General features: G+C 41.4%; 1 protein-coding gene across 13 annotated transcripts; it reads right to left on the bottom strand.

The window, feature by feature from the left end:
• Nucleotides 1-414: 414 nt before the first annotated feature.
• On the bottom strand, nucleotides 415-23,070 carry FMR1 (fragile X messenger ribonucleoprotein 1). Of its 13 annotated transcripts, none has more exons than XM_084813673.1 (17): nucleotides 22,631-23,070; nucleotides 19,024-19,076; nucleotides 16,667-16,760; nucleotides 13,494-13,565; nucleotides 13,055-13,203; nucleotides 12,381-12,474; nucleotides 12,178-12,294; nucleotides 11,223-11,393; nucleotides 11,060-11,138; nucleotides 9,815-9,924; nucleotides 7,900-7,992; nucleotides 7,638-7,700; nucleotides 6,876-6,962; nucleotides 6,371-6,566; nucleotides 4,416-4,595; nucleotides 3,473-3,555; nucleotides 415-2,868 (listed from the first exon to the last, which is right to left on the bottom strand). In XM_084813673.1, exons 1-17 carry the CDS (start codon nucleotides 22,682-22,684, stop codon nucleotides 2,707-2,709), a joined length of 1,857 nt encoding a protein of 618 aa, XP_084669799.1. In that variant the 5' UTR covers nucleotides 22,685-23,070; the 3' UTR covers nucleotides 415-2,706. The 13 variants fall into 13 exon arrangements, with proteins under 13 accessions (XP_084669799.1, XP_084669807.1, XP_084669800.1 ...); XM_084813681.1 differs by having other exon boundaries at nucleotides 415-2,863; XM_084813674.1 differs by having other exon boundaries at nucleotides 4,416-4,559.
• Between the last annotated feature and the right edge of the window lie 861 nt (nucleotides 23,071-23,931).

The raw sequence follows: 23,931 nt of genomic DNA, 5'->3' as shown, positions 1-23,931 counted from the left end.
TGCTAGTCTAGTTATTAATTCTTTCTTGGAGCAATGGTACAAACCGAGAACTTTCTCCTAAGCATTCCTTTAATCTTTTGTTAAAGCCAACAGGAAGGAGTCCTTATAAGGGGGAAGGTACAAACTTGTGAAGGGCATGTTTACCAAGTAAATAAATGTAGGTATTCTGAGCTCATGCTCCCACCTTGGACAAATTGGCATTACGGTATTTGGTTTTATTTGTTTCAGAATCAGCCTTGCTCATGGAAATTTAAGCTCCAGTTTTCCTCTTCATTCTTGCCCTTCCTTCTCAAACAATGCTAGGGAGAGAAAAAAAACCCTAAACAACCAAACCTAGTTATTCTTGCATTTTTAAGTTCGGGGGGAGGTGTCTAACCATATCGTATGTGAACTTTGTGGCCATTCACAAATACCTTTCACTCTTTAAAAAAACTTTATTTTTTTCAAAATAATTGTAATTTATTAGACCATATGTGAAGTTACCAATAAGGAAGTGAACCCAGACATCAGACATTTGCTGCACTTTCAACCTTTGTAACACGCATGATTCTCAAAATGAGTCTTACATTTTGATTTACAATTTTTTTTAAATGTACGAATACTTAAAAACAGTGGATTTTTGAATTGAAAGGGATACACATTTAAAGCACAAAAATACTGCAAAATGTCATTTGAAAATGTGATTAACCTATTACAGTTTTAGTTAAGTCAATCTAGTTAGCACCTTACTGAAGTCAGCCTTGAGTGTAAAATTAGTGCATATAATTGCTAAACATGTACGTTTCGACCAGTAACGGTACATTACCAGCCAAATTCTTGAAACTGAAAATGTTTCAGCTTTCACACATCTGGAGTAAACAATTTTTCCAATTTAACACAGAAAAAATAGGTTCTTGCTTCTTTAAGTTGATTTGTTTAAAGCAATCATTTATAAAGATTGCATCAACATCCATTAGCAGAGGAAGATCCATCTTTATTGAAACTGCTTGCATACAAAATATATTGCACTATAACCAAACAAATGTCAACATAAAATCCAATCTGTTGTAGCTAATATGTACAGAGAATATTGCCCAAGAGCAGTTACATTACAAGGTCATTCTACCTTGGTTAATTATCTACAGTATTTTAAACCAAACAGCTTACAGATGATGTGTGCAAGGTACCAATTTCAGTTTTCAAATACTATACATTCCCCCAAAAATAAATAACTAGAAATCAACATTTAATGTTTGGCAATATTTAAGACTTTTTTATATTTGTTAAGTTGTGTGCAGCTTGTTGCCATTTTTATATGCTTGCTTGTATGCAAGGAAAAAATAACATGAGAAAAGCAGAGAAACAAAAAACACACAACACAGACAGGGGCCAGGTTTGTACAACTCTGTACATAATCAGCAACACTCCCACTGGAGTAAATTTAATAAAAAATAGAATAGCTTAAAAAGAAGGTCCTACTGCACTTTTTTTTGCAAGTAAATTTCATTCATGATCAGGAATAGAAAGCATCCACCATCCCCTATTATGGGCAACTAAACTTTGCACCAACTTCAGTTACATGTTTTGAATCTACTGGTGAATGAGACCTTGTAAGGCGGTTCTATTTCCAATGCTGTCAAACTACACTATCCCTGAATTTTACTAGGAGTCGCATACATTTTCCTATCTCATCTGAGATAAGTTCCAAATTTAAATACCAAAAACTGTAGGGGAACTGAAAAGAAAGCTATTCTTTTAAATTGGTCCTCTGGCCAAACAGCAGGCACACACTATTAGCTTATGAGCAAGTTACAATTTGTTCCCTCGGTAACCATGAATTGTTTTAGTTTATCACAAATGGAAATATGCATTTAAAAAACTTCTTTTGTCCTGTCTAAAAAGGAAAAACAAACAAAAAACACCATCTCAGTAACACGATCTGCCATTATCTTCAGTGCAAAGTAAGTTTCCTATTTTTATAAACTGCCTAACTTGATGTTTATGCAAGGAAAAAATTATGGAAAGCATGCATTCTTCTAATAAAGTACTAATTGTTGGAGAAGGTTTGCTACATATATTGTACATTTAGTGTTTCCAACTCATCTTCCCTGATTTCTGCATCCAAATATAGTATTCCTACCTGCCAAGATATAAAAAAGGCACAGATCATACAACTTTTTGCTAATGAAAATGACAATTTAGTTACATTACACATATATCCAGGTTCACTAAAATACTGAAAAAGTGAACCAAAATGTGAACTGACACAGGACATAAAACGTAGCTTTTTTATTTTTAAAATGAGGAACTTTTAATAGATTGAAAACAGAAGCCCAATTTGATTACCGCAAACACTATTTATTCTGAAAATTGAAATTTAGCAGTGATTTTGACCAGATGCGTTAAAATGGTACAACTGAACAGAAATACCAATGCACAGTTCAGTATTTTTAAAACAAACAAAAGGACTCTCTCATTGTTTGAAGTGCAATATGTACTTGAAAGCAATTTTTCAGAAGTTCAAGATATTTTAATGCAAGTATAACGTCTTATTTTGAAAAAAACTGCATACTGCTGATGTTAAAAAAGGCTAACAGAACTTTTTATATTCATTTCATGCCCTGCGCCATCTTGCCTACTATTTGTCTTTGGCCTAACAAGTTTCTCTAACGTGGAATAGGATTTACTGAAACAGTTTAGGAAATATGACTTCTCAAACTATGCAGTTTAGGGTACTCCATTCACCAACGGTTGCTGACCATCTCCACTGTCTGACTTCTCTTTCTTCTGGTTACGATCTTTACCCGTGCGCAGCCGGTTACCTTCACTGGAGGTATTCTGTAATGTTTTAGTGTGGACACTCCTTTCATTATTGCAGTCAATTCTGATCTGAAACAAGTTACAGTTATATAAAGCATACGCCTTTGACAGTGTAAGAGGGAACACTTAAACAGCTGCTGGACAGGTCATTTCTAAAAAAATGCTTTCCTTTTCCAAATAAAATACATTCTAAATGAAGGGTACACTTAAGAACAAATCAACTCAGCTATTTTTAATACAGTATTCCGGCATGAAGACTTGTATAAAGGTAAATATTTTCTTCAACATAAAACTGCATATATGTATGTATCCTAGGTATTAGTAATTTTGCAGAACTCCCTTCCTTTATAAATTCAACAAAGCCTGAAAACTGTCTTTCAAAAAGGATGCAAGCCAATATTATATGGGCAAGCATAATAGTAGTTGTGGTTAAGTAAGGTTTGTGGAGGGGGGGGTAATTTACAAAAGCAGTTAATTTAGGGTTTTTTAAAGTTAACTGTTCTAAAGCCTTGGGAAATGAGGTAGTTTAAAATTCTAAGTAATAGTTAATGAAGCTGACTTGGGCACAAGTGGCTGCAGGAAAAACAAATCTAATTTATGTGCACATAGCTATGGCACAGATGGCTGCACTGCACCATGGTACAAAGAACAATACCATACGAACAACAATTACCTGAAGTGACCCATCCGTTGTTCTCCCTTTAGTATCTCTTGAATTACGTTGACGGTTATCAGTCCTCGATTGTTCATCATTTCCTGCACATGTTAAAATTTAAAATCACGTATAATGTACAAAAATATGCATGTGTCACTCTCTGGGATACTGGCAAATGTGTTTTTTATGGGCTGTATGAGCGATATCCTATTGGATCAACTTTTGCAGGCAGGGAAGATAATGCAAGAGTTATTTTCTAGAGTCGTATAATAATAACCTTGTTTTCATGGTTTATAATTGTGTATTTAAATTTTTCATTGTTACTGTAAGTTGCCCCAAGAACTAAAATATTGGGTGGTATATCCATATTAATAAAATAATTCAAAACCCAGTATTAGTTACTTATAAATGTTGCCCTTCATTCATACCTTATAGCTCAAATCAACAACTCTCACCTAGGCTGCCATAAAGGACGGGAATGTTATGTTATGGCATACATGGTATTTATCACTAAACGATTTAGAACAGATCAACCAATCCAAACCTGGTGCCTGCTAGATGTGTTTGACAACTTCCATCATCCCCAGCTAGTATGGCCATTCTTCATTAAACAGCATATAATGTTATTTTATTGTTTTGCCTTTTGTTATCTTTTGGTGGCTTCTTTGTGAGTAGGAAACTCCCCTCACTGGTTTGTCCTTCTCCTCTATATTCTCCCCGCTTCTGGAAATGTCAGTTGCCACTTTGCCTCTACCAATGGTTACTTAGAAATCTGCATTCCTCATTACATATGAAATATGGTTTTGGCCTCCAATTCAGCTCTTAGGGGTTTTTTGTCACAATGTTCTTGGCAAGCCAACAGGCTCCAAACCTCAATTTCAGACATACACCAACTGTATAGTGCGCATACATAAGAGCCCTAAGAGCTTATTTGCCATTTTGATATTATCATACAGCTTACCTTTGAAACCTCCCCGACCTCTTCCTCCTTGACCACGTGAACCTCCGCCACGCCTTCGCCCATCTCCTCTGCGAAGGTAGCTGTCACGTTCGTCTTCTGCCGGGGCTAACGACCAATCGCTAAGCTCATCTCTGTGATCGGACTCTGTTTCAGAAGCATTTGATGCTTCAGAATTAGTTCCTATCAAGAGTTTAAAAAAACCAAGACATACCACAGTCTATTTTCATATTTTAGAAAAACCAACCAACTGAAAGAACTACCAGTTTAGTCTTTCTAAAGACTGAATTTCTGATTCTTGCCGTAGTACAACTTAGTGAAGAGGGTAAAGTTTTATTGGATTTTTGTTTGGATTATTTTGAGCAGTTTATCTGTTTCAGAAAAGTTATCAGCTCGACTCAAATCAGAAAAAAAATCATTCTGTGATCTGGTTTTTCAAGATTGCATGGAACTTCAAACATAATATGTAATCAAGACATTTATTGTAAGTGCATGGTGGCTGTTCCACAATGATGGTATTGTAGGGAATGAATGTTTTGCCAGGTGGATTGATCCTATCACAGCACCTACCATGTGAGACTACTTCCAAGTGACTTTCAGGTGATGGTATAATATATAGACTGAACTATATTCACAACAGTTTGGTTTTACATAAATGGCTAGGAACAAGATGACAGGCAAACAGACAGTGTAGCCAGAATAGTGTAATAAACCTCAGATGGTGGTTTACAACTCGTCTTAGATGGGGTCGCACTCCCCCTAAAAGACCAAGTTCGCAGTCTGGGCGTCCTCCTCGACTCTGAGCTACCTGGGGAAGCCCAGGTGGCTGCTGTGTCCAGGAGTGCTTTTTACCAGTTTAGGCGGCCCTATCTGGAGAGGATGGACCTTGCCTCAGTTATCCACGCACTACTGACATCCAGGCTGGAGTACTGTAATAAGCTATATGTGGGGCTGCCTTTGAAGATGGTTCAGAAACTCCAGCTCATGCAGATTGTGGCCACCTGAGTACTGGTGGGGGCAAGGCGATTCAATCACATGCCTATACTGCTCCAGCTGCACTGGTTATCGGTGTGTTTCTGAGCCCAATTCTAAGTGCTGGTTTTGACCTTTAAAGCCTTAAATGGTTTGGGACCAAGCTACTTGAAGGACTGCCTTCACTTGTATCAGCCTGCCCGCACTTTAAGATCAGAAAGAGAGGCCCTTCTCATTTGCCCACCCATGAGCCAGATGGGTGATCACATGTGAGAGGGCCTTCTCTGCAGTGGCACCACACCTTTGGAACAAGTTGCCATTCGAGGTATGACATGCCTCGTCATTGCAGGCTTTTAAGAAGGCCTTAAAAATGTATTATTTTACTGTGGCCTTCTCTTGATTTGACTGCTATTGTTGCTGTTACTGCTGTTATCATTGTTGCTGTTTTATTGTTGTCTTTTAGTGCTGTTTTTATTGTTTTAATGTTTTTATCGCTTTTAATATTTTAACAGTTTTTACGTATTTTATTGCTGTAAGCTGCCTTGGGAGGGCTTCTGCCCTGAAAGGCAGCCAAGAAATGTTTTAAGTAAACAAACAAACAAATAAACAAACAAACGGGAATGCCGAACTCGGGAGACCAGAGTTCAAAACTGGGCTGAGACATGACACTTACTAGGTGACCTTGAGTCACCAGCCTAACCTACCGCATAGGGTTGTTTGAGGGGACTGGGGAGGGAAGAGGAACCATATAAACCAGCCTGAACACCTTGGAGAAAGGGTGATTTTTTTTAAAAAATGTATCAACTAAGCAAAACAGATAATTAAGGTATCTTTATTTTTCCCCATACCTGCAGCTCATTCACATTTTCAGACATATTGAATCTCATTTACTGCTTGCTTTACTAGAGCTGCAGAAGTCAGCATTCTCAATAAAGGTGGCTACACAGCACATCAGAACTGAAGTTTGAACATTCCAAGCTACCTACCTGAAGCATAGCCCGGACCACGCCTACTGTGCCCTCTGTTTCTGTAGGGTCGGCTACCTCTTCCAAGGCCTGGGCCATCATCAGTCATATATCCTTTTTCTTTATCTGTGCGGTTTGGTAGTGGTCTAGAAGTGGCCCCAATCTGTCGAAGCTGTTCATCAATTTGCAATCTCTCCAAACGTAGTTGATCCACTTCCTATAGAAAGAGAAATGAGATACAGCGAGGTGTTCCTGCTATTTTGACTAATCCTGCTCAGCATCTTGGTAAGGTATGCATCTTGAAGAGGTTGACTCAAAACTAATTATTTCCCCCAAAACTGGTTTAAGAAATACGCTGGTGATAAAATATCCAATAATCAGTATTTAGTTAAGAATTGTATACTCTATGTAAAGATTTAAATTGCAGAATTTGAAATAAAGTTGAAAACTATAAAAAACAGTTATAAAATTTATCTTTCAGTCTGTATTGCCCGTCTCCCAAAAGGCAATTTAGTATGATTCTCACCTTTAAATAATTGAGGTGATAATCCAAAAGAACAGTTGCATTTGTGATGCTGTCCTTGGTTCCCACAAAGACAAACGGGACCATCCCCTAGAAAGCAGTTTTAGAATTAGAGGTCTTCAGTGATACAACTAATGCAATGACATAATAGATACCAATTGTAATTCCATTAGTCAAACAACTAAAAGAAATGTTCTTAAGTACTATAAATCAAATTTCTGATCCCCTCCAGATCATCCAATAGGAACAGCTGGCCTTTCTTAAGATCTATCTTTGTTACATGTACCTGTAACCATGGTAGGGTGACCTTTCAGGTATCATCTTGCAATGTGGAAATATTGCTGTTATGCAGCTTAGAAACACAATGTTGTTGCATGCTGGTAAGGTCCAAAATCTATCTATAGAAAGGTTTAAACAGTTCTGCACAGAGACTGATTCCCATCATAGTAGCCACCATGCAGATGCTACTTAAGTGGCTTTCATGTGGTAAGGATATTATGTTTGCAGGGGTAAACTAATAGAACTCATCTGACAATATCAGTTTTAGGATTAAGCTTAAAACCTTCCTTGGCATACTTGCTTCTTCTATTTGTGACTGGTTTTAGAGCAGAGTACATAAAATAAGCAGCCTGCCACCTGAGTATGGATAGTGGCAGACGTTACCTGGTTCACCTAATCACAAATATGTTGATTATAGTCAATCAAGTTCTCCCAACGGCATATATAGCTTTAAAAGAAAAGTGAAGGAAAGTAAACGTTTCTTACCTGCCAAGTTTTGAGTTCAGGTTTTTGCTTTCTCCCTGCTACAGTTGATGACACAACTAACACCTGCAGCGTAAGGAATGCACGTGTTAGTGATGTCATTAAATAGACACAGGAGTTAACACAGAACCTTCAACTCAAGACTTGACAGGGCAAAAACACCCAATCCACCTTTTAAAGTTGCATTTGGAAACTGCAAATAGGCATAGGCCAAATTTACAGATAATATTGGTGGCACAGCTTTGAACCTGGAGTACATGGGTACCTCTCTGTAGCCGTTCCTTTCTGGTTTTCCAGGCACTATACAAGCAGGTAATTGCAAAGGAAGGCACCCATGGAATTCTGGGTCACAGCCATGCTGCCAACATAAAAGGTGAGACATTTTCCGTGTCAAATGGAGTCAACACGGCCTCCACAACTTCTGACCCGGCCTACGACCCGCACACTTGACATCCTCCCCATCACCTTTTTATAGTCCCAGACAGCAAAAGTAGGTGGTTTATTGAACTCCTGACAGGCTGTCATACAAACTGCACACAACTCAGCAGTCACAGCTCCAAAGAGGTTCTATATTGGTCTAATGTGTCTAGCTTACTTCAACAGAACAGATGCTTCACAGTAACTAAAAACAAATTCACATGCTTGCCAAGAGATGACAAAGGGTAACTGGCAAGAAACTTGTCGTTAAGGATGAATGCTACTTTTTCAGTTTAGGGCAGAGTTCCAGAGATACCAACACCATACACAGAACTGAGCTCTGCTCTTCACCCATCCCGTTCCACTATGCAGAACATATTCAAGAAATAAGCTTTTAGCATATGGCTTCCTACAAATGGCAGTCCTCTGGACTTGTATATCGTGAAGTATCGGTATTCTGGTGGATTGTTTACACCATGGGCGCAGAACCTCTTTCACCCCAAGGGTTGAATTATAATTCGGAGAAGCTCTTGGGGCTGCATCCGTGGTGGGTGGGGCTGAAAGCAAAAGGGGCAGGGGCAAAAAACGAACTAAATACCAGAAATACTAGCATATTTTAGCTTAAAGCTCTTCCTGCCAGTAACTAAGCCTTAGGAGAGGCATTACAACCTTTCAGAATGGGAAAAAAACTGCACAATAGCTGGGAAACCAACAAACCAACAGAGGCTGGAGAGAAGGGAGTGGGGCCAGGGAGAGGAATGTGGCCTTCTAAGGAACTCCAGAGGGCCAGATTTGGCCCCTGGGCCTGAGGTTCCACACCTCTGGTTTTCACTGTCATTTTATTTCCTTAGGACTGTGAGCCCCTTTAAAATAGAACTACTGACTTTTAGAAAAAAAATGCTGGTAAAAGCTTTGAGCCCATGTGATGAAGCAGGATATAAATCAACCAAACTAAACTAACTTCAAAATTGAAACAGTGGAACAAACATGTTAGGTTCTTCAAATGGAAATGCAACTCCAACATTTATGCTTTAGCTGCCTACTTTCATAAAGTTAGAAAAAGCCATTCTGCATTATGACCCATTGAACGAGGCAACCCCTAAAATTAGATACTACAAGTGTGACTTGCAACAAAGTGTTGCAGTCGCTCCCCATACCCCACACCCCATTCCTTGCCCACTGAATACGTAAGCTACTTTGGGGGCTCTCTAAAGGTTCATTTGTATTTCTGCAAACCCTGGGGTTGCCCCCTCTCCTTCTGGCTACGTTGGGATCCATGCTCAGAGAATTAGTTCACCATTAGTATATATACTGCCCAAATGCAATACAGTATGCCAACTGCTTTGAATTCTTATCATGCAATGTAGTCGAGTGGCTAGTGTTAGACATGCATCTGGGTTTAAGTTCTCCCTCTGTCATGGACTCGCTGTGCAGCCTTGGGAAAAGACCCTTCTCAGTTTCAGTTCTCCTACTATAAAATGAAAATAGTGGTCTACTTCACTGGATTATAAAAAAAAATGATTATATTTTATACTAAAATGTGTGGTTTGTTATAATCTCCCTAGAAATAAAGGTTGTTTGAAGTACTGTCCTTATTTAAATTACACTGGACACACTTAGACAGGATTACAATAAGCTCAAGACAGTCACTGAAAACCTAGGAGTATATAAGAAAAATATACAATGACCAAGAAAAATGCACATTTTTTTCCAGCTAAATATGAAACATCAGCATACAGTCCAGTGTCTTTTACTTCACATACCTCTTCTTGTGGAATATTTTTATCATTTTCAGCCTCAATTCTCACTCTCACAACACCTGATTTATCCACAATCTCCTGAATGAGTTTTCCATTTTTTCCTATAACTTTTCCTATAAAAAGAACATACAGAATATCCACTCTTTAGGGTTTCACTCAGATAAGTGGAAGCTTAAGGAAAAAAAGAAGCAAGTCAGTTTGCAACCACTTCAAAGTTTCATCCATACACTGGACTCTTATCCCTGCCCTCACTTTATAGGCCTTTAAATGAAAATTTGGAATTGATTTTTAGGGTGCCCAGAATTTTAAAGTATCTATTCCTATATTTAGAGGCAAAATTTGTACTTGTAGGAAGCAAGTATTTCATAAACTTGGTTTAAAATTCTTTACCTAGCAATCTACAAAAGTGAACAAACCTGTCAAGAATGAGAGTAAGGACTGGCACTAATATAGTAAGGAGTAATCTGCACAGAACTAGTGTTAGGCATCTGACTTGTCAAAAAGATTTATAGGTATTTTTAACATTAGAACAGAAACTACAATCAGCAGGTTTTATACTTATAGCAATGTTTAAACATAAATTAAGTAGATTATAATTGTGAAGCACCGCCATTCACTACGGCTCCATCAAAGTAAATACAGTGAGGTATTCATAATTTGAGAACTGAACCTGCTGCATAACTCAGGTAATTGGAGAACATAAAATAGAACTACAACAATATCAACCATATGTGCTTCACAGATGTTCCTGGCAATATACAGAATGGTATCTCTTGGATCTAGTGCCTCTGATGACCTGTTACATCCTGGATCCAATAAGAGGCTCACAATTAATAAATACAATACATGACTTCTTCTATCATTTATAATGCTTAATCTCAGAAGCCAGGTATTTCCCCCCATGGTTCTTTTAACTTAGAAAAGCAGCCTTTACCTCCAATCTGTTTGACATATAGTCATGATTCAGTGTTCTTTATTTATTACATTTCTAAATCGCCCAATAGCTGTAGCTCATTTTAAGTTTTAAAAGGCAAATGTAATCAGTTTTAAGAGCTAAGTGTAAACTTTAAAATGTTTGTATTTAGCTAGGATCTCATTTTAAGCCAGGTTAAATGGAAAAAAAAAATACACCAAAACTGGATTTTCAAAAAAGCTTGTCCATGCTGAAGAAGTGTCCACTTCTATTTGTTTCTAAGGGAATAAGCATAAGTGATTCAAGCTTCAAAATCATACCCCACGCTGACGTACCTACTAAGTTTCTTGGGACTTGGATGACATCTTCAGCAAATTCAAGGTAACTTCTTGCCTTTTTCACTGCATCTTGATCCTTCAGAAAAAATAAAATAAAATGGCTAAAGTGTTGCAGAATAAGAGAAGTTTTATAAAATGCGACACTGCAGATGCAACTCACCTCCCCATAAATATGGAATGTACAAGTGTCTTCATCAAGATCAATAGCTGTCACACCTGGTACTTTCCTGGCTTGCTGAATATTAGCACCATGAGTACCAATGGCCAGACCCATTAGATCTTCGCGTACAACAAACTGTTCATGAAATCGTGAAGCAAGCTGCCTTGAACTCTGAAAAAAATCATTCTTAGTTAGAAACAGAACTTGATTATGAGTACATAACCAGTGACGGGGAGAGTGTAGATAGCTGACAAGTTGCTCACTCTTGCACACTTGGACATCCCTTAGAAGTACCAAATAAAATTTCCATTAACCTAGGAAAGCAATTATATGCATATCATCTGTTGCCAATTTAGGATAGTCACCACTCTTAGTGAATGCTTCTTACTGACACAGTTTATTCCAAATACTGAGTTGAATTCATATTATATGGACTCAATGGTTATTCTTGGGCAAGTCAGCCAATATCAATTTCCAATCAGTAAAATGGAAACTACTGACTCAATTTAAAGGTTATTGTAACTGTGAATTAGATATAAAAGTGTTACCCACTGCTTTGAGAGAAAGTGGGCTAATAAGCTAAAGTGAGTAACGTGCTTGTACTGCCTTAAGAGTCACTCTCCGCTGTCTTTGCCATAGGTCATTTCTTTGTAGCTATGGAGAAATCATTCAACAAAATCCTTACCCCAAAAGAGACCCCACAGAGATTATCTGGAGAATAAGTTATACTTAAGGAGTTTTCCAGATTTGGACAATTCACATATATAGTCCTAACTAAACTAACTAAAACAGAGTCTTGCAGCACCTTAAAGACCAATAAACTCCAGTGCACAAAAGGTTATGCCATGATAGATTTGTTGGCCTTTAAGATGTTGCAAAATTGTGGGTTTTTCTTCTTTTTGCTCCCAGTAGACTACAGAGCTACCTCTGTGGAAATTGTTATAATGTTAAGTACCTCTAGTTGTTTGCTTGCTTCTTCATTTCTCATTATCAATGATAACTTGGTGCGAAGACTTCGAAAGTGCATATCAATGAGCATATTTGCACGTTTTGTTGTTACTTCGTTGATTGACTAGATAAGTGGGTGGAAAAAGATCTTTGATCAGTTTCATATCCAGCACAGACCCTTTGAATACTTTCCAATGCAACCGTACTTACCAAAATGATAAGCTGATGGGCTTCAGAATCATATGTTACAGAGAATGCCCCAACTGCCTTTTTGAAGTCCTTGTGAGCAGATTCTTTAGCACACCTGAAATGTTAGTGTTTATGAAATATCTGACATATGCGAATCAGCCATAACAAGTCCTGTTGGATGTGCATGTATTGCCCAGCTGTTTCTCAGCTGACCTAGTCTCAACAGTAAACAAGAATGAAATACCACACCATTTAGCAAAAAGGGCTCAAAGTCATGTCAGGACCACCTGCATTGTGATTTTTTTCACAGTAACACTGAAACAGTTCAGTTATATTTATGTTCATGTATTTTCATCTGGTTTTAACTAGGTCATTATCTGGTTTGTGCATGTATAGGCAATTAAACAGTGGCAGACACACAATTTAGCACCTTAACCGTTCATATCCATGATTACCTTGCCAAAAATGAAATGCTTTAATTAAATGTCATGCTGCTATACACAATGGCTTTCTACGACTTTCATGAACCACTTAAATTGCAACATATTTGTAAGCAATCATGTACAGGTCATGCACGTTCTACTGGAAAATATTAAAAACAAATCTACGAAGTGAGGCAAATATTTTCATTAGTCTTAGGTTTAAAAAACAAAGATCAGTTGTTGTTTTTTTAAATAAAAGAGCTCTGTACTCACATTTGCCTTAAATCTTCTGGCACATCAAGTTTGATCTTATGAAAAGTATCCTTTGTTGCAGGTTTGTTGGGATTCACAGATCTTAAACGCTCAATTGTGACAATTTCATTGTAGGTAGCGTCACAAGCTGCGTATTCTATTACATAAAACTAATAAAAAAGAACAAAATCATCCAAGACACTGTTTAACTGAGAAGTGATAATATGCTAAGACTATACTCTATCTTACATATGAAGGGGCTTGTTCCTCACTTTTGGGAGAAACTGCATTTTTTTTGCTTCAAAATGTAATATATTTGGATTCTAGTAAAAAAAAAAAATCCAACAGGTAAGCAGTACTTGAAAAGGGAAGCGCAGAAGAACTTAAAATCCAGGAGCTACGCTTATCACTTCAAAACCAGAATATTAATATATATATATATATATGTATATATTCCTACCTCACCCTTTATCATTCTCACTTTCGCCAGCCACCAGCAACATGGTTCCTTTTCATTAGCCCTGGAATAAACCTAAACAAAACAATAGTGTAGAATGTTGCACTGATATGCAATAAAGATATTGTCATCTAGTGAAGAGGAATTACTCCATAATAACGCCACCACTATATTGGAATTCAGGAGTTTAAAAGATCTTATTATTCACATGCCTCCATCCTACTACAGACTCCTAGTACCATATTTACTCTGATGTATTAAATGTCCAGGGCTTGCCCCAAACTCTAAACCTGACATTTTCATTACACTCTTCCAAGTATTTATTCCCAAACCCTTGTTTCTTGTATAATAACTTGTGTGGTTTACTATCTGCCCAGAACCCTCAAGCACTATTTTGTGAAATTTATGTAGAATTACATAGTAGCTACTACAAAAGCAGCACAGGAATAACAAAAAATGCACACCACTAGGCACGGATACCTAGGAGCACCTCTCTTAGCCATCTGTTTTAACCTGCTTCTCTAAGTTATAGCTGCATCCAACACAGCCAGGCAGTTCAGAGGCCACCCTGCACTTCACCTGGGAGGAACCACACCAGTGATGTGGGGCAGACCATTTTGTGAAATGGACATTTTCTCAATGCTTTCTATTTCCATGGGAAGTTTTCTATGTCTCAAAATGCATGTAAAATTAGTAACAATGAATACATCAGTAGTTAAATTGGGATGTTTCAAAGTTATAAGTAACTTTTCCCAGTTGACTACAGATCTCTAATTTCCAGTGGTAAGTAATTACAATCTCTATATACTGCAGATTGATACTCCCTTAAAAGTATGACATTTTAGGTTAGATTATTTATCATTAAAAGAGCTGGAAATGGTTTTAGAAGGGTATTGTTGCTCATGGTGTGTACAGTCATCCCCAGCATTGACTGTGTGTGCAGTCATCTTAGTCACCCAGTTGCAGATCTGTTTGTATCGTTTCACCTGTTTCTGTATAATGCTAACCATGGAGAGGAGACTGTTTCTAAGACCAATTAATAAAAACATCCTTTTGTATACTGCAAACAAAATGGTTTTAAAATTTATTTTCTGCACTGGGAAAAACCAAGGTGTGTTTAAGTACCTTAGGTGCAGCAGAGGGACCGCCTTTTCCTTTATCTTGCTGGCTCATGCTGGCAGGTGAAAGGAAGGTTGCTCCCAGCCCTTTTTTGGTTTCCTGTCTAGGGAACTCTTTAAAACATGTTTCCTTCCCTACTAGTGGGAAGGAAATCAACCATGCCAGCTACAGGGCTGGTGCAGTTCCCCCTTATCCCAGGTGTGTGTCGGGGGAATGGGAGGGCTTTGAATCCTGTGGATCCACAGACTTTCCCAGCACACCTCCTTTTTGCCCTCTCCGATGTTGGAGGAGCACCAGCTGTGGACCTTTGGCCAACCTCAAAGAGGCTTATAAGGTCAAATCTCCCTTTTGGAGGGTGGGCCTTGCTCTCTGTCCTTCAAGAGGGAGATCCAAATACTAGGAGCCATAGGATTGCAACCTTAAAGGAGTACGTTTAGAAATGATCAGAAATAGGGGTGAATGCTTCTGGATAGGGGTGAATGCTCCTTCCTTGTTCTCCTCGACCTCTCAGCGGCTTTTGATACCGTTGACCACGGTATCCTCCTGGACCGCCTGGAGGGGTTGGGCATTGGAAACACTGTATTGCGGTGGTTCCAGTCCTTCCTCTCTGGCAGGTACCAGAGGGTAGCACTGGGAGAGGAGGTTTCGGACCCGTGGCCACTTACTTGTGGGGTGCCACAGGGTTCCATCCTCTCCCCGATGCTATTTAACATCTATGTGAAGCCACTGGGGGCTATCATCAGGAGGTTTGGGGTGCAGTGTCATCAATATGCGGATGACACTCAGCTCTACCTCTCATTCAAATCTTCACCAAGGTTGGCCGTAGAATCCCTGTCCAAATGTGGCTGGATGGGGAGGAATAAGCTGAAGCTCAACCCTGACAAGACCGAGGTACTTTTGGTGGGAGACAAGAGGAGGCTGGGGGATGTTGACCTGGTGTTGAATGGGGTACAGCTACCCTTGAAAGACCAGGTCCGCAGCCTGGGGGTCATTTTGGACTCCCAGCTGTCCATGGAGGCTCAGGTGTCAGCTGTGAGCCGGACAGCGCTGTATCAACTCCATCTGATACGGCGGCTGCGCCCCTACCTTCCCGACCATCTGCTCCCATCGGTAGTACATGCCCTGGTCTCCTCTCATTTAGACTACTGTAATGCGCTCTACGTGGGGTTACCCTTGAAGACGGTTCGGAAACTGCAGCTGGTACAGAACGCGGCAGCTCGCCTGATTAAAGGCAGCCGCCGGCGAGATCACATCACTCCAGTGCTGAAGGAGTTGCACTGGTTACCAGTTGTTTTCCGGGCCAAATTCAAGGTGTTGGTTTTGACCTTTAAAACCCTATATGGTTCCGGCCCAGCCTATCTTAAGGAGCGCCTCCAGCAACACCAGACAGGCCGCTTAACAAGATCAGCCTCGGATGGCCTTCTCTCTGTCCCATCAGCCAGGACAGCTAGACTGGTGGGGACGAGGGAGAGGGCCTTCTCTGTGGTGGCCCCCACTCTGTGGAACTCCCTCCCTAGGGAACTCCGTCATGCCCCCTCTTTAATGAGCTTCCGTCGTGCATTAAAAACGTGGTTGTTCAGGCAGGCATTTGGGGTGGGTTAGGGTATTTTTTTAAAAAAAATTTATGGTAAAATTTTATTGTTTTAAATTGTTTATGGTGGGTTGTACATCGCCCAGAGTGGCTGGGTGACCAGTCAGATGGGCGATTAATAAATTTAATAAATAAATAAATAAATAAAATTAAGGATTCCATATATTTCGATTTCCCCAAGTTCCATTTCCTTTGAAAATAAAATACCCACCCCCCACCTCATAATTTCCAGACGTTTTACATCTCTAGGAATATGAGAAGAGGGTTTCGGTGTTCTAAAGTTAGTATGTTAATATGTTTCAGTGCCTTCATGTTTCTTCTTAAACTATGATTTTATGTTGTATAAGAATCTTCGGGAAAATCAGAAAGATAGCATCCAAAGTACTATTGTTGCTATTTTTCTAAAAAAGCCAACCTTATTACTGTTTCTCCTTCACTTAAAAACATGGATTAAAACAGTTCTTACCTCGACTTCATCACTTTCATTTATATCTTTATTGTACCCCGTAGGTGGAGGAAACCTGACATCATGGAACGGAATCTGTCTCTCTGGCTGCCAGCTAAAATACATAATAAAAGCCTAAGGTATTAAAAAGTAACTGAGGTAAGGGAGGTAAAAGCAGGCAACTTCAGGAAAGACTGGTGGCCAGTGATTAGTTACCTGGAACCTAACCATATGAACTGGGATAAGCCAAACATACACTTTGATCTGTTTCACACAACACAACAGCCCATGGGTTAAATTCATGGTTTGTTTTTTAGTTAACCACTGGGTTGTTTAGCTCCCCCCACCCCAACAGTCTGGGTTTGCATGTTGTGCTCAGCAACCTACAAAGGAGGTGGTAATGGGTTACCAAATAATAACAGAAGCGGCAGCACGTCTGCTCTCTCACGCTTGTCCCCAACAGCCCATGGCTTGTTTGTGTGTGTAGGATGGTGGGGAAGAGATGGAACACTCCATTCATTCTCTGCACTCAGCAAAGAGACCAAGTGGGGTGCTGTGGGGGGGGGGAGCCCCTTCTTCTGCACCCAGCATAGAAGCACATCAGGCTGCTAGGGGAGGGACAGAGCTCTCTCTGTCCTTCTTCTACCAAACCCCAGCAGACTACTCAAACTTTTTGTATGCTAGTAACTTCTGTAGGCTTGTTTACAAGGTTTCCTTAAATGAACCTATTTTATGTACTAACTAAGCTGGAAAGAGTGGGAAATGAGGACAAGCAATGTAATTCTGGAATACTCAACAAAGCAGGACTAATTTTTTTAAATAAGAGAATGCCAATTTATTAAATGTGCCCAGATTATCTTCATTTTTCAGAGACAATGTTTAATGCAAACCTGTAAATTTAAGGCCTGCAGGCTAACTGTAGCCCATTCACTAGCTATTTGCGGATCCCAAGAAGAATTTCAAGCACTCATTGTTTTCAACTGATTCCACTCGCTTTGCATGAACATGTATAATCCACCTAACCTTGGCTATACTAGAGACAGGAGAATGGTTGTGTCAGTTGTTCCTCCTTCCCCTTGATCCTGAGTTTTGGGGATATATAGCAAAAAAAAGAAGAGGTAATCAGGGTGCTGAAAAGCCATTAATGTGAGGAAACTGAAAAGAAGGGAATTATGAGAAGTAGAATTCCAGAGGGAGAAAGAAGAAATGTCCTTTGTGATGGGAGGGAGGAGTAAGGGTAACAGATGCGTTGCAGAGAGATCTGGGAAGAAATAAAGGAGAAATATCAGCAAGTTTGTCTATTTCTCACCAGTCTCTGATAAGAGTTGTGAAGTTTGTGACACAGGTCACTTATTGGATTTTGTCTAATCCTGAAGCATGACTGAATTAACAAAATGATTTATGTTTCAAGTAGTGGTGTGGTCCTCTCAACTTAATATAAAGGACTAATTTGCATTTTGCGCCTCTGGCTTAATGCCTTTAACTGTGGAAGCTCCTCCCCCCAAACCCTGTTTCAAGACATACAAAATGACAAAAGTAATATTTTAACCACTACTGTAGTGGTTTAGCATTACACATAAACTGGCTTAAGATAATGAGTTAGAAGCAGAATACCACTAAGTGCACCACGTGGAAATTTCAGATTTCAATAATCACTTGGGCAAGTAAGAATTGTCCACCATAGACAGCACAGATGTAGACGCAACTTCAAGAAAATTAACAAGTGTTCAGCTGGGTAGCTTTTCTAAAGGAAGAACTAAAGCTGCAATTTGAATTTACAAGTGTATTAATGTAACCCATCCAATGGGACTGCTGTTTGAACCACTTAAGGTGCAAAAAATAGTTTGCAATAATGTAAGCGCTGAAATGGATTAATCTTTAACAGACCTGCTGCTTGTTTTAATTCATCATCCTATGTGGAACTCTAAGATTTTCTTCAGGATATAAATTATTCTACAGTATTAGGACACCTTGCCCCTCACTTGGAACAAGTATATTCAAGAGGCAAGCCACATTTATGCACAATGCTTTTAGGCTATGGCTACAAAGCAGAGAAGTCCACTGTGTATGCAGCACCTCAGTGTTGCCATGCTTTTAACAACAAGGATAGTTCCTGTGTGCAAGGGAGAAATTACACCATGCATTTGCAACCCACACTGCCGATGACCCGGGTGCCTCCATGTCACAAAGGAAATCAGCAGTGTCAGGCAACCACCTTCACCATACGCAGCTACAAGGCTACAAGATGATCAAAATCAAGTTTTAAATATAAGGTTATTGAAGTCCATCCTGGACCCACACACTACATTCTTAGATTACATGCAATTCATAAATACATCTTCCACAGTTTTGTAAATAAGTATTAGGATCATACGTACTTATTCTCAAACGCAACTGTTATTGAATCTTCATGGACATCCTTCACAAATGCCTGCAAAAGAGACATGAGACTTAACATCAGGCAGTGTATTATTAGAGAACTACACAGTTTTTCCTTAATGGTACCATAATGTGGAAACTCTTGAACATTCATTCTAAATGTACTGAACTGGCAACAACATTGTAGGTGATGGCCATGACAAGGATTTATGCACACCTTAAGCATGTTAAGTAAGATGGGTTGTGTGCATAAAACAAGTATGGGAGAAGAACAGGAAAAATGCACAAGTGTACTACCAAAAGATAGGCATGAAATGAAGAAGGTATTGCTGATATGTTTTACAGCAAAACATTTTTTTTTTAAAAAAATGGTACATTATTGTTCTCGTCGATTTTCTATCCAGGCACCCCAGAAAATATTCAAATATCCAGAAAATAAACTATTGATTCTTAATTCCCTTGTCTATAACACTTTTTTTGCTTTTAGTAGTCATAATTTTCAGTCTTTATTACTTAAGAATAGACACCTTTCAAATTAATCAGCTTTTCCAAGCCCTTGAATGAGTGTAACATACTGGAGAATGGGCCATGCTGTATGCAGCAAACAAGTAGCTTCTTCAAGCCCCAATGTTAAACATGCTAATTTGAAAGTTTCACTGAACTCAATGGGATGAACTTTCACATAATAGTAATAATGGTGTAGTTAAAACTGATAGAAATACAAAATGGAACCACATTGCCTTTTCTACCAAACATTAGCTTGTGTTAATTTCACAAGATGAAATAAGTTATATCAGCAACTTCTGCTGATCGCTAATGGCAACTGTCTAATTAACATGACAACCATCTTGATGTTTGGAAACTGACATGTTTGGAAACATCAAGTGGCTAATTTCTGTAGAAATTAACTGAATTCTCTTTCTTGTTTCTTTTTTCATCCTTTAGATGCAAAATTCCATCAGGTATTTGTGACAGGCAGCTTCCATCTGAACTTGAGTCTGGCCAGCTGCATTGGGTTTATAGTCTTAGGGAGTTGTAGGCCTTTTCTCTGTCTAAACATGCATAGAATTGCACCCTTAAGAGATCATTTTGGAGGCTAGGTATTAAGTTTTCTGGTCAAGGTTTGAAAGAAGTTGCCCAGGCGCTACTTAAGAACAAGGAGAGAGCAAGTGAGTGATGCAATGCCCAAGTAATGAATATATTATAGCCCTAAAGGATGTCTTCTATGCATCACAACAATGTGAACAGTAATAGTGGCAAACTATTTTAAGCACTGCAATTTGGTCTTCTGAAAAGCTAGGTAGCCCTACCAGCTTGAAAGTTAGGATTACTAGTACAATTTCCACCACAATAGCTATATAATTAAGTCCATGTAAGTCTTGTTTCTTTGAAAATTTAGGTTCAAAAGACAAATCAAAATTATATTACTTACTTATCTGCAAATTATATTGGATTCGCAATAACCAGTGCCCATTTCATCAACATTAACCCAATTCCTGCCCTATCAAATGTAACAAACCTAGTATTCCAATATGATAGTATGGCCGCATCACAAGAACCACCAACACAGATCTCAAAATATATCCCAAATGGGGGGAGGGGGGTCCTCTAAATAATTTGGTTAATAATTTGTGGAAACAAATATGAAAGAATCTCCAGAAAAGAGGACTGCAAGCTAGAACCCTGTTGCAGAAAGTTAATAGCTTGAAGTTAACTACCAGGTACCTTAGCAGAAGACAAGCTAGGCCCAGTGTAAGTCTATAGCTTAAACCACAGATGCAAGTGATAGTGTTACTTTACACTATCCAGTTCATGTGCTCAGTGACCCTACTTTAGAAGAGCAAAAGTCTGGCAAATTATCTGGATGCATTTTGCTGCAGAGAAAAATGGAGACAGACCACTTCACCATTTAAAGCCAAACTCTTTCCAATTTTTCTACTAGTATCCAATTCTCCGATTGTGTTTCTCCAGCTGATGCAGGAGGACAGCCCTTCCTCAACCTGAACTTTTCCTTCAGGTCTTTTAAGAAGTTACTCTATCCCTCCTGTTTCCCCTCCAGATTCCATTTTTCAGAGAAAGCAAGATCCCTTTTAGGGCTCCCTGGATGTGAATCTTGATAGTCCAAGAAAAGACCCGCCCTAATCCTGGTGTGGACAACTTGCGGTCCTCCAGATGTGTGTTCCTATAACTCCCATTAGCCATACCACCATAGCTAGTGGTGAAAAGGATGAAACTGTTGCCCACCTTTGCGATGTACCCCATTCTTCTTTAAAGCTTCTCCCTCAAAACTAGACCTTCCTCCCACTACAGCCAGATTCCAATAACAATTCCCCAATTCAGTATTTTCTCAATCCACAACCCCTTCCAAGAACCTTTCCCAGTGTCCATATTATGAAAGATGAGAGAGAAAGCAATGATCATTATCAACATTATATTTACAGGGCATGTTTTAGTCTTAAGGTATATATAGTTATCTATAGTTATTAAACATCTACAACTCTGTCTGCACGTGTATACCAATGTACTCACACACACAACAGAAAAGGCTCTTGGAAGGGGTTGTGGATTGAGGAAACATTGGATTTTATCCAGACTTAGTCCTGTTTAGCGCAGGCCCATTGGTATCAAGAGTAGAGTCACCCCACTGACCTCAGTGTAATACACGCGTGCGTGTGTAGATATGTAAATACACCCCATCTTGCACCCCCACCTTGCTCCTAACCAGGCACCCCACAATGCCCTCTCGCCCAGGAGTGAAGACTCTTTTCAAACCCCATCCAAATCGGATTTCAGCATGGCTACTCTAAATATGTGTGCATGTGTGACTGTATATGGGCACACACCTATTTTGCGCCCACACCTCCCGCCTAAGGAGGCACCCCACAACCGACCCTCACCCCGGGGGGGAGAGAACTCCCCTCAAACCCCATCCAAATCTGATTTCAGCATGGCTACTCTAAATACGTGTGTATGTGTGTGTGTATATATGGGCACACACCTATTTTGCGCCCACACCTCCCGCCTAAGGAGGCACCCCACAACCGACCCCACCGGGGGGGGGGGCGAGAACTCCCCTCAAACCCCATCCAAATCTGATTTCAGCATGGCTACTCTAAAATACGTGTGTATGTGTGTATATATGGGCACATACCTATTTTGCGCCCACACCTCGCGCCTAAGGAGGCACCCCACAACCGACCCTCCCCCCCGGGGGGGGAGCAAGAACTCCCCTCAAACCCCATCCAAATCGGATTTCAGCGTGTCTCCACTAAATACACGCGCGTGTGCGCGCGTATACATACATCCACCCTATCTTGCATCCCCACCTCACTCCTCATCAGGCAGCCCATAAAAACTCGCCCCCCCGGGGGGGGATGGCGGCGGCGAGAACTCTTCTCAAGCCCCGACCAACCCCGCATTCCTGAGGTGCCCGGTTATTTGGAGGGACCAGCAGGGGCCTCCTCCTACTTTTACACACCGCTGATGTGGGCGGCGGGGGGGGGGGGAGGCAGAGGGCGCGAATGGAGGCGGCGGCGGGGGGGTGCCTTCCACGCGCTTGGCGCTGCAGGCCCCGCGCGCGCGCGAGGCGGGCCGCGCTGCCGTTACCTTGTAGAAGGCCCCGTTGGAGCCGCGCACCTCCACCACCAACTGCTCCTCCATGTCGGCGGCGGCGGCAGGAGCGGCGGCGGCGGGCCCGCGGCCCAGGCGGCCCGCCCCGCTGCCTTTCTTGGGGCCGCCCTCCGCTTCCCTCAGCGGCGCGTGGCGGCGGCGGCCGAGGCCGAGCGCGGGGCGAGGCGGCTCCTTCTTCGCCTCCTCCTCACGGCTGGTCGCCGTCGTCGTCGTCGCCGCTGCCGGCGCCCGTCGTCGCCCCCCGGAAATGAAAGCGAAACGGTCGCCGGGCGGCGGAGCAGGAGGCGGAGGCCGCGGAGGCCGGGAGGGCGGCGGAGGAGGCGGCGGCCGGAGGAGCAGCGGCGGCGCGCGGGGCCGGGAGCGGGGGAGGGGCGCCGCCGCGGGCCGCCCGCTTCAAATGTAAACATTAAAGCCCTGGCGCCGTCACGTGATGCGGCGGGGCCCCAAGGCGGCGGCGGCGGCGGCGGGAAGGCGACGAATGGGTGTGGGAGGGGTTGGAGAAAGGGGGGGAGGGGGACGGCGCGCCTGCGCACTGGCGCGCGCGCCCCGGCCGTTCCCCCGCCCCCCTCGCGCTCTCGCGAGAGCGCCCCAACCCGCGCGGGCCGGACGCCTTCCGAGCCGCCCCAACCGCCACCCCTGGCTCGCGAGGCGGCGCCGGCCCGCTTACTCGTCCGCGCAGGCGCGCGCCGTCCCGCCAACGGGACGCTTAGGTTGGGGCCGCCGCCGCCGCCGATGATAATCCTTCCTTTCGGCGCTCTCGTGAATTGGCGGCCGCTCCGCCCAATGAAACGTCGAGAGCGGTCGCCCAATCGAAAGGGAGGGCGAGCAGGATTAGGGGGCGGGTGGAGGTCGCGGGTTTAAAAAGCGGCTGAGGGAGCGCTGGGCGCCGTGTGAGGCGATGCCTGGGCGGTGTCCCGGGAAGGAATCTTCCTAGTCGATGAACGCAGGCGTTAATGCATACATAATTAAAATATTGGGGAGGAGATTTTTTTTCTTTAAATGAGGGGTTTCATGGGGAAATGAACAATCCCATCGGCCCCGAGGCACCTTCCGAGACGTTCAACAAACTCGCGCTCAAAGCCCCCAAAATAAAATAGCGACGTTTGTTTACAACGCTGCTTCTCAACAACAGAAAGTTCTCAAAGACGTAGTACATGGTTTACGTAGCATGAAGTAGCTTACACATACTCCGAAAAGGTGGTGTTAGTTAGTTAGGTTTATCTGATCAAAAGAAAGAAAACTTGATGCTTAGTACGGGGAATTTCTCAGAAACGGCA

The sequence above is a fragment of the Heloderma suspectum genome, chromosome 9 (genome assembly GCF_057233095.1).
Source record: "Heloderma suspectum isolate Gila_16-S chromosome 9, 16-S_ref, whole genome shotgun sequence".
Taxonomy (NCBI): domain Eukaryota; kingdom Metazoa; phylum Chordata; class Lepidosauria; order Squamata; family Helodermatidae; genus Heloderma; species Heloderma suspectum.
This window is presented reverse-complemented; position numbering and strand designations above follow the sequence as displayed.